Here is an 11,857-nt window from a genome sequence, read left to right as displayed (position 1 = left end):
ATTTTTCCATGGATTTCATCACTAGGTATGTGGGATTTCATTAGTGGGTTCCTTTCACTCATTAGGTCCCTAGTTTTCAGTCATATTCTTTATTCTCTTATCATAACTAAACCTAGATTTTCTAGACATTTGTTAGAACTTCTTGAATTTATTGAATATATGTTCCATATAAGATTGTCATGTTATCATTCAGTTTATGGCATGAATTTCAAAACCATAGCTTTATTACTCTAGATCTTGAATTACACATGCTAGGTCAGATATTTCAGACACTTCAGATATGCATGCCTCAGTTAGAAATGCATAATTACACGATTAGTTGTTGCATTCTCAAATTGCATGTTCAGTTTCGAGCTATTCAGTATTTACAGAAACTCATAAATAATCAATAAATATACATAATTCATGGGAGTAGCATAACACCGAGTTGGACTAGGATTGAGTGTACCCAAATAGTCCCAGAACTACTAGCCAAGTACGTTTTAAGTCCCCTATTCGGGAAATTAGTTTAGTGATCACTCCAGCATGCCTTTATACCTTTGCAAGGATATATTGGGTCCTCTCAATGGGGCATATACATCGGAATCCACATTTAGCACATGTGGTTTTATGATCGGTTATTAGTAGCTCCAAAGGATCATCAGACTCTCTGCATTGACAATTTATCAGTATATTAAGTATTCAGTTTCAACATATTATAAATTAGTCATTGCTTCCAGTTAGCTCAGCATTCAATTTATCATGTCACATTATTATACTTGTTGTTATGCTTGTTCAGTTATGTTTTATTTCAACTTCACTCAATCCTACATGCTCAATACCTTTCAAGTACTGACGCATATGTGCGCTATACTTCTCGTGATGTAGGTTTAGGTTCTCAACATCCTGATCATGCATAGATCGATTTTTCGATCTCGAGTTTAGCATATTCAGTTGCGAGTCCTCATTTTCCGAGAATAAGAGTCATAAATTTCTTTTTAGTATTTAGTCTTTTAGGTTTGGTTTTTGCTATATTTAGCTGGGTCTTGTCCCAGTATTTCTAGTCCAGTTTAGTTTCTTATTTCATACAAAGTTAGATTCATCTTAGTATTGAGTTAATATTTCCTTTGTATTATACTCATTGTTTTCAAATATCTCAGTTATAGACTATGGGTATTCCCTATCTTTACATATTAAATTATGATTTAGCTTCTGTATCAATTTATTATCTTTAATATGCTCATGATAATGCCAGTAGGGTTAACTTGGGATCACTTGTGGTCCTAGGTTTCGTGTCCACGTCTCTGGGTAGCTCGGGGCATGACAAACTTGGTATTAGAGCACTAGGTTTATGTGTCCTAGGATGACTTAAAAGTTGCACTAAGTAGATTCCTTTTCATGGGTCTGAAGTGCACCACATCTAATGAGAGGGAGGCTATGAAGTGTTTTAGAAAAAAATTCACCTTCTTGTTACTCTTATCGTGCGTAAGGTATGATCTAATTCCATTCTAACTCGACGTTAGCGCTTAAGATCATGCCTTCTTATAGAGCTTAGGCATGGAATGCTTATGCCTGCAATACTAAGGCTGTTCCTCTAGTACCAAATAAGGAAGTTCAAATGCAGAGTTTCAGAACGCCAATTCAGCTTTGTGCTAAGAGTATGACCAACCAGAACAATCAGAAGCTTCTAGTTCCCACTAATAGAAATGACCAATTAGTGGCAGCCAGAGTTTGTGATTTTGTTAGGATGAATCCGCCTAAGTTTTTAGGGTCGGAAGTTGGTAAGGACCCATAGAAGTTCATTGATAAGGTTAAGAAAATATTTGGTGTGATGTCAGTATCTGGTAGTGATAGGTGAGATTGGCATCCTACACACTCAAGGATGTGACTCACATATGGTTCACTCAGAGGAAAGACAACTGACATGACTTTGTCTTTTGTAACTCAGCATAGCAGTCCAATTCAATGTCAGTCCAAAAAATCTCTCAGAATTCTTCTAAGTCTCTACTCCAGTTGGTGATCCAGTTATAGCTAGAAGGGTATACAGAAATTGCTCCATCATAGTTTCTAAGAAAGTCACCTCAACAGATCTAGTAGAGTTAGAAATGGTAGACTTCAATGTCATTCTAGGCATGGATTGGTTACACTCATGTTATACCTTAGTCGATTGTAGAACTAGGATTGTTTGTTTTCATTTTCTAGACGAACCCATCATAGAATGGAGGGGTAGTCGCTTAGCGCCTATGGGTTGATTTATTTCTTACCTTAAGGCTAGAAAGATGATATCTAAGTGTTATCTCTATCATCTAGTTTGGGTTAACAATTCTAGCCTTGAAACCCCAACCCTTAAGTCAGTTCCAGTAGTCTATGAATTTCAAGAAGATCTTCCCAAAGTCCCTCCCGAAAGGGAAATCGACTTTTGAATTGATCTCCTTCCAGATACCCAACCTATTTCTATTCCGCCTTATTGAATGGATCCAGCAGAGCTTAAGGAGTTGAAAGAGCAGTTGAAAGACCTTCTAGATAAGAGCTTCATCAGACCTAGTATTTCACCATGGGGTGCACCATGTTGTTCGTAAGGAAGAAAGATGGTTCTCTCATAATGTACATTGACTATAGACTGTTGAACAAGGTCACAATCAAGAATAACTATCCAATCCCTAGGATTGATGACTATTTTGAACAACTTTAGGGTGCTAGCCATTTCTTAAAGAAAGACCTCAGATCGGGTTATCATAAGCTCAGAGTCAAAGATAGTGACATTCTAAAAACATCCTTCAGAACTCGGTATGTTCATTATAAATTTGTAGTTATGTCATTTGGACTAACTAATGCTCCTACACCTTTTATGGATTTGATGAACAGAGTTTCCAAATAGTACTTGGACTTGTTCGTTATCGTCTTCTGTTATGATATCCTCATTTACTCCACGAATGACGAAGAACATGGGAGTCATTTGAGAATTGGTTTACAAACTCTCAAAGATCGCCAGTTTTTCGCTAAGTTCAGCAAATGTGAGTTCTGCTTGAAATTCGTTTCTTTCCTTGGTCACATTTTAACTAGCAAAGGGATCCGAGTGGATTAAAAGAAGATAAAAGCAGTGAAATAGTGGCCCAGGCCTACCTCTGCTACAAATATTAGATGTTTCTTAGGTCCAGTAGGTTATTACAGAATGTTCGTGGAAGGATTTTCATCCATAGACTCACCATTGAGTAAGTTGACTCAAAAGATGGTCAAGTTCCAATTGTCAGATGACGATGAGAAAAGCTTTGCAGAATTGAAAATTAGATTGACTAAAGCATATGTCTTGACTGTACTAGAGGGTTCAGATGGTTATGTTATCTATTGTGATGCATCAAGAGTTGGCCTAGGTTGTGTATTGATGCAGAGAGGTAAGGTGATAACTTATGGCTCTAGAAAAATTATGGTTCATGAGAAAAACTATCCAACTCATGACCTCAAGCTTGCAGCAGTGGTGTTTGCACTCAAGATCTGGAGACACTACTTGTATGGTGTTCACGTAGATGTGTTCACTGACCATAAGAGCCTTCAATATGGCTTGAGTTTCTTAAGGATTATGATATGAATGTGCATTACCATCATGGTAAGGCGAATGTAGTAGAATATGCTCTTATTATATTATCTATGGGTAGTGTATCCTATGTTGAAAAAAAAGGAAGGAGCTAATGAAGGATGTTCACAGTCTTGCTCTCTAGGGAGTTCCCCTTATGAGCATATTAGACAGTGGTGTAACAATTCAGAATGGGACAGAATTGTCTTTGGTAGTTAAAGAAAAGCAAAACAGTGACCCAATCTTGATTGAACTTAAGGGTACAGTCCATAATCAGAGAGTGGAGGTTTTCTTCCAAGGGGAAGATGGTGTACTTTGCTACCAGGGTAGATTGTGTGTTCCTGATGTGGGCGAGTTGAGGCAATATATTTTTGCAGAAGCCCATAACTCTAGCTATTCAATTCATCCAGGTGCCACTAAGATGTACCGCGATCTGCGAGAAGTCTATTGGTGGAATGACATGAAGAGGGATATAGCATATTTATGAGTAAGTGCCCCAATTGCCAGCAAGTCATGGTAGAACATAAGAAACCAGGAGGTACGACTCAAGATATCGATATTCCTACTTGGAAGTGGGATGTGAACAATATGGATTTAATCACAGGGTTACCTCGTACTCGTAGACAACATAACTCCATTTGGGTGAGTTTATAGGATGACTAAGTCTTCTCGCTTTTTAGCGGTTAAGACTACAGATTCGGCGGAGGACTATGCCAATCTTTAAATCAAGGAAATTGTGAGGTTGCGTGGGGTTCCTTTGTCTATCATCTCAGATACAGGTCCTCAGTTTAACTCTCATTTCTTGAAGTCATTTCAGAAAGGTCTTGGTACTCAAGTAAGTTAACCTTACTACAACATGTCATCCACAGATGGATGGCCCGACATAGCGTACCATTCAGATCTTAGAGGATATGTTGAGAGCTTGTGTGATCGATTTCAAAGGTAGTTGGGATGATCACCTTCCTCTTATTGAGTTTGCCTACAATAATAACTACCATTCCAGCATTCAGATGGCCCCTTATGAGGCTTTATATGGGCGTAGATGTAGATCTCCTGTTTGTTGGTTTGAAGTAGGTGAAACAACTTTAATAGGTCCAGATTCAGTCCTTTATGCTATGGAGAAAGTGCAACTCATTAGAGATAGACTTAAGAAAACCCAAAGTCGTCAAAAATCTTATGCAGGTGTAAGGAGAAGGAAACTAGAGTTTCCAAGTTGATAATTGGGTTTTTCTAAAAGTCTCACCTGTGAGAGGGGGGATGAGATTTGGAAAGAAAGGGAAGCTCAGCCCTAGATATGTAGGCCCTTACAAGATCTTGAAAAGGGTTGGCAAGGTGGCATATAAGTTATAGTTGCCAGCAGAATCAGCAGCAGTGCATCCGGTCTTCCACATCTCACTCTGGAAGAAGTGTGTGGGTGATCCAGCCTCTGTAGTGCCTTTAGAGAGTGTGACGGTGAAAGATAGTCTTTCTTATGAGGATGTAGCAGTTGAGATTCTTGACCGTCAGGATAAAAGGATGAGAAACAAAGAAATCGCTTCAGCCAAGATTTTGTGGAGGAGTCAGTCCGTAGAGGGAGCTACTTGGGAAGCAGAATATGCCATTAAAGACAAGTATCGTTATCTCTTTTCTTCCGATTCCACTTCAGCTTGAGGTAATAGTTCCTCTTCAGTTTTACAGTCATTCATGCGCAAATTCAGTTTTAGAATCATGTTCCCACAGTTTGTACTTGCATTTTAAGCGTAATTGCATGTACTCACAACTCAATTTAGTCAGAAACTCAGTTCCCCAGTGTTTAGTAGTGGGGTTTTCAGCTCTCTCCCTCTATTTCCGCTAGTTTAGTCTTCATTTGAGGACGAATGTTCTCAGGGGGAGATAATGTAACACCCCATAGTTAAAATAGATCAAAAATTAGTTTTTTAGAAAAATCTTCAGGTGCTACCAATGGTGGAATCAACGGACCGTAGTCTTATTAATGGTCCGTCCTTAACAACCACCGATGGGATTAGAAACTCCCAAAAATTTCAGCCCAGAAAAATTGGTTAAGTCTTGGACGACGGACGGACTTATGGTTCGTAGGTCAGATGATGGTCCGTAGTCCGTGACCGTCGATCGAGACCCCCATTCACCCACTCTATGACAAGAGCTACGGAATACCAGTACAGTCCGTAGGTGGAAAATTTGCAGAGAGTTAAGTGGAAATGCAGTGGGTCAACTTCAAATGGTCATAACTCTTAGCACAAATCGAATTAGGTGTCTCATGACCTATCCACAGATAGATAATTGAATTATTTTTTCCATTGCCACTGACCTTGCTAAAATCAGATGTTCGAGTAAAAAGTTATGCCCATTTTAGTAAAGCCTTGTCGAATAGGCCGTGACGACGGACCAAATGACGAGACGTCAGGAAAACGATGGACCCTAAGTCTTGGCCGTCGTTTGGTCCAACAACAACCTTCCCAGGGGTCTTTTGGAACTTTCCCACTTAGTTTAAACCCTAAGTTACGTCGTTTTGACCCTAAATGATCATATTTTAGTTTTTTTTAGCCTAGATACATAATTAAAATATATTTAAGTCAAATCCTTAAATCAAAAGCTAAAAAATTAGAAGCAAGAAAGGAGAAAAAACTCAAAAACCCTAGTTCAAGAACGAAGCAAGTTTCCAGCAGTTCCACCCCAGAAATCTAAGTATTTCTCCGTGGGGTCCTTTCACCCATTGAGTTCCTAGTTTCCACTTAGATTCTTGATTCTCTTATCATAATTAAACCTAGGGTTTCTAGAACTTTGTTAGAACTTTATGAATTTATCAAATATATGTTCCAAATGAGATTGTCATGTTATTATTCAGTTTATTACATGAATTTTAGAACCCAAGCTTTGTATTTCTTTAGTTCTTCAATTACACATGCTAGGTCATATATTTTAGACATTTATGCGTAATTACCAGATTAATTGTTGCATTCTCAGTTTGCATGTTCAGTTTTGAGTCCTCCAGTATTTATAAAAACTCAAACATAACCAATAAATCTACAGAATTCATGGGAGTAGCATAATACCGAGTTGGACTAGGGTTCAGCGTACCCAAAATAGTCCAAGAACTACTAGCCAAGTAGGTTGTAAGTCCCTTCTGTGGGCAATCAGTTTAGTGATCACGCCAGCATGCTTTTGTACCTTTGGCAGGGTGGTCCTCTCGATGGGGCGTATACATTGGACTCCACATTTAGCTCATATGGTTTTATTATTGGTTATTAGTAGCTCTGACAGATCAGTCAGGCTCTCTCCATTAACCATTTATCAGTATATTGAGTATTTAGTTTCAGCATGTTATAAATTAGTTATTGCATCCAGTTAGGTCAAAATTTAATTTATCATGTCACATTATTATACTTGCTGATATGTTTGTTCAGTTATGTTTTATTTCAACTTTACTCTATGCTACATGCTCAATATCTGTCAAGTAATGATGCATACATGCGCTACATCTTCTCGTGATGTAGGTTCAGGTTCTCAGCATCCAGATCACGCATAGATCGATTTCCCGATCTTCAGCTCATCAAATTCAATGGTGAGTCCTCATTTTCCGAGGAAAAGAGTCATAAGTTTCTTTTCAGTATTTAGTCTTTTAGTATCAATTTTTGCTAGATTTATCTGGCACTTATCCCCAAATTTCTAGTCGTGTTTAGTGGCTTATTTAGACATAGTTAGATTCAACTTAGTATTGAGTTAATATTTCCTTTTTATTAAAGTCATTATTTTCAAATATCTGAGATATAGACTATGGGTATTCACCATCTTTTCAGATTTAACTATGATTTAGCTTCCACATCAATTTATTATCCTTAGTAAGCTCATGATCATGCCATCAGGGCTAGCTTTGGATCACTTGTTGTCCTAGGTTACGTGTCCGCGTCTCAGGGTAGCTTGTGGCGTGACAAATGTAAAACACACTAAATAGCCAAGTGCATTGGATGTAATTATGAAAAACAAATGTGTTAAAATTAACGAATGAGGTGATAATATGATAAGAGGTTAATGTGAAAGATGAGAGCAATCTCAAATGAGCCTAAGTGAATGTTACCAAAACGTACTCACCCATGAGAGTGTAAAGTTAACGAAGAGACCAGTCTCTATGAACAATGTAATGAACGTAATGAAGTTAATGCATACTTAATACTAATGATGAGATGAGAAATCATCTAATGATATATGATTTCCTCATAGTAGATACCAGCTTCCTGATGAATGAGTTTAATATAATGAAACTTTATACTGAGCGCCGATAGGCTTGATCTGAGCGGTGATGCCTTCCTTCGGGAAGGGTCAAGGTTCACGTAACTCTTATGAGATGAGACTGTCCGACATGCAGGGTATGGGTATCCTTATATCGCCTAGTCTTTGAATCTATACTGCCAATATATGGATCTAGAAGAGTTCGACTCCCTATATATGTTAGCATGTTAGGGTCACTTTGGCCGGTAATTCCACCTTTTTTCATTTTAGGGCAAACACTGGATTTCATGATGCTCACATGATCTTTGTCGGTTAAGGTTAAAGTTCCCAAAGAAAGAATGAGGCCAGCCTCAAAGAATACACATAATAAAATGAACGATACCAAATGTGTTAGGATAGGATAATAAATAGGTGAACTAGACTTAAGTAATGACACTAGGTTATTTTTGGTCATTGCATAGCGAACCCAATAAGAGTCTTAAACTACATCCTAGGTATGAATGGTGGTTGCACTAGTATATGAAAGAAAGAAAATGAAGTGCGTATGAATGAATGATGCAGACTCTGTGTTTGCTAAAGAAGACTAACTTTTTGAGGTCTCATATGTTGAACCCTCATTTTGGGAAGTCCTAATGTCAAGTCCATGATTCCAAGGTCTCATGGCATATGAAAGAACGATATGAACTATGTGATATCATATGTGCAATATGTTATGTTCTATTTGTAAAACGATATGTATGATAATGCATGTTACTCTCATGGCATGACTTTCCTAATCCGAATTTTGCAAGTCCACTAACTTGATTATCCATAATTGATATTGTTAGGAGAGAGCTCTTCTTAATCAAGCATGTCCTTGGTGCGTGCTTGCATATACCCATACTTATTACAAGTGTGTACTAATCCCATAAAACTCTATACTTTTAGGTGCAGGCATAGGAGGATGCTACAACTTACGATACGATGCTGCAACTATCCGGAAGTGAAAAATTCATCCGGACTTGGTACGCCCTGATGCTTTTGAGGATGCTTGACCATTATATTCTATCTTAGATATAGGTTTGATTTAGTGGAGTATGTTCCACTAGCGTTTATTTCTCATTTTATTTCAGACATTGTATTGGTGCCATTTCGGCAAGTATACACTTAATGCTGTATTGAACTACCTCTTTCATTCGATGATATTAATATTAGATGATTGATTGTGAACGTTTATGAGTTTTTGTAGAATATATTTCATCTGAATTAAGTAAACAAAAAGTTCCAATTTTCTGCTAAAATTAACCTAGATTAAGTAACGATAATGTAAGTATGCTTGCCTGCGACCTCTGAGAGGTTAACGATGCTGGTCTCGTCTTGGATCTAGACTTCGGTCGTGACATTTAATTTAGAAATATTAAATATTTCTTACATTATTGCATACTATATATACAATACACACGTGAAACACACGTGTCGTGAAACTAGTATGCAAGTAAGTGAGAAACTCATTAGAATATCTAGAGTTTCTTTAAGATGAGAAGAATACTTTACTTTTATCGTTTACTAATATAATCATATTACCGGTCAAGAAAATATAATTAAATACATGTGATATTTCACATTTGCTCAAGAAAAAATCAACTTTCATAATGGTCAAAACTCGTTGTTTTACTCAGTTGTCAAAAACAATTAGAGGACTGCTATTGTGTCATTTATGAAAATATTATTACCATTTAAGAAAAAGTCAAATTAATGTGATACTAGATAGAATTCAACATTAATATTTTTTGGTGACAATTTTGTATTGATATTTTAAAACTAATTTGTTGGTTAGATTTGCTTAAAAATTGAGTGAGGTAAAAATACTACCAAAGAAAAGTCACTTTATCCCTACATTTAATGGTTGAATGTACTTTGAAATGGTTCAATGATGTTTGGCAATTTTTGTTTCAAAATACAAAATAACTCTATGCCTATTTGTTTTAATTACTTAAAAACACCTGTCCTAATTATTAACTAAAAAGCTTTAGTTGAGTAATATTAATTGTATTTTACAACATTGTATACTACATATACAATACACATGTGAAACTAGTATGCAAATAAGTGAGAAACTCCTTAGAATTTATAATGTTTCTCTAAGATGAGAAGGAGATTTTACTTTTGTTGTTTACGAATATAATCATATTACCGTTCAAGAAAAAATAATTAAATATATGTGATGTTTCATATTTAGTCAAGAAAAAAATAAAAATTTATAATGGTCTAAATATGTTGTTTTGCTCACTTGTGCAAGATAATTAAAGAACTGCAATTGTGTCGTTTATGAAAATATTATTGCCATTTAAAAAAAAAATTAAGGTAATATTATATAAAATTCAACATTAATATTGTTCGGTGATATTTAAATTGATAATTTTTCAAAAAATATGTTGGTTAGACTTTCTTACAAAATTGAGCGAAGTAAAAATACTAATAAAGAAACGTCACTTTTCCCCCACATTTGACCTTTGAATGTATTTTGAATGTTTCAATGATATTTTGTCATTTTGATCTCAAAATACAAATAAATCTATGACAATTTGTATTAATTACTAAAAAACATTTGTCCTATGTTCTTTCAAATATAGTTATACACTAAAAATCTTTAATTTAGTAATATTAATTCCATTATACAATTTTATATACTATAGAACCATACACACGTGCAACACACGTGCCGTGAAACTAGTATGAAAATAAGTAAGAAACTCATTAAAATTTATTGAGTTTCTTTAAGATGAGAAGAAGACTTTACTCTTGTCGTTTGCGAATATAATTATATTACCTGTCAAGAAAAAATAATAAAATACACGTGATATTTCACATTTATTGAAGAAATCAAAATTTATAATGGCTAGAACACGTTATTTTGCTCATTTGTGCAAAACAATTAGAGGAATGCTATTGTGTCATTTATGAAAATATTATTACCATTTAAGAAAAAGGAAAATTAATTTGATATTACTAATTCCATGTCTTGGCCCTCTTGTTCTTAGACTTTTCTTTATCCCTAAATTTCTCTTCCTCAACCTGCTGCACATAAATCATCAACCGCGAAATATCCATGTCGTCTATCAAAGCCCTACCTTCCTTATTCGACATATAGGACAAACCAACAAGAAACAATCTCATTCTACTTCTCATGTCTGCAATAATCTCCGGAGCATATCGGGATAATTAAGTGAACTTCAACCCATATTCATGAACACTCAACGACTCAAGGGTAAGAAATTATCGTACCTTAGCTTCTTTCAGTTCTTGAGAAAATAAATGCTTCTACAAGGCCTCCTCAAAAAAAGCTTAAATCGCATGTTGTGTATCCTCATCTCTTCCTTTTTCAACTGATCAAACCAAGTCCTAGACATACTTTTCAGCTGATATGCAACTATTTCAACTCTCTCGGTATCACCAACATGCATTATATCGAATACCTTTTTCATCTCTTCAATGAAGTTCTATGGATCCTCAGTATTAAATGAACCAGTGAAACTTGGAGGAATTCATCCGCAAGAACTCTTGGATCCTTGAAGTATCAACAACTTCTAGCCTAACTCCTCTCGGTTTCCCAAACTGATTAGTCACAGCTTGACTGGGCATTCTTCTTGCCTCTCTGAACTCATCATTGCTAGGTTCCCATTGGGTTGCACTTCAGGTGCATTGGTACCCCTTGTTCATGAGGTTCAACATTCCTCCTAGGGACGACCTCAGACGACTCTTTTTAAAGGCTTGATTATCTGAAACACGCGCAAGAATTAGAGAGAAATTTGTTTGAGATCCAATTCTAAGGCACGAAAGGAGTGTGAAAGAAGTGAATTTTTTTCCTAAGTGTTCCATTCTACTAATTATAGACGTGTTGCGCTTCACACTGATAACTAGGAATCTAGAGACATGTATTCTTAGTATCCCTATGACTCTTGAACTTTGTGCTTGAATACTATTTTTTCACGCCCGAGCCTACACCCTAGTGGGAAAGGCATTCAAAGACCATTATTGGCCTTATGTAAACCCTTGTAAGGACTTACTTGCTTGGTGAAAGAATTAAACACAAGAGATATA

The 11,857-nt window shown here is 36.2% G+C and overlaps 2 protein-coding genes across 2 annotated transcripts; both read left to right on the top strand.

Annotated features, from left to right (window-relative positions):
- The first annotated feature begins 3,208 nt into the window (after positions 1-3,208).
- LOC138348002 (uncharacterized) lies at positions 3,209-4,037 on the top strand. Its single transcript, XM_069296607.1, has 2 exons — positions 3,209-3,499; positions 3,696-4,037. The coding sequence occupies exons 1-2, from the start codon at positions 3,209-3,211 to the stop codon at positions 4,035-4,037; spliced, it is 633 nt and encodes a 210-aa protein (XP_069152708.1).
- A 523-nt stretch (positions 4,038-4,560) lies between these two features.
- On the top strand, positions 4,561-5,200 carry LOC138348001 (uncharacterized). The gene is made up of 2 exons (XM_069296606.1): positions 4,561-4,732; positions 4,974-5,200. The coding sequence occupies exons 1-2, from the start codon at positions 4,561-4,563 to the stop codon at positions 5,198-5,200; spliced, it is 399 nt and encodes a 132-aa protein (XP_069152707.1).
- Positions 5,201-11,857: the final 6,657 nt, after the last annotated feature.

This window comes from Solanum lycopersicum, chromosome 4 (genome assembly GCF_036512215.1).
Source record: "Solanum lycopersicum chromosome 4, SLM_r2.1".
Taxonomy (NCBI): domain Eukaryota; kingdom Viridiplantae; phylum Streptophyta; class Magnoliopsida; order Solanales; family Solanaceae; genus Solanum; species Solanum lycopersicum.
This window is presented reverse-complemented; position numbering and strand designations above follow the sequence as displayed.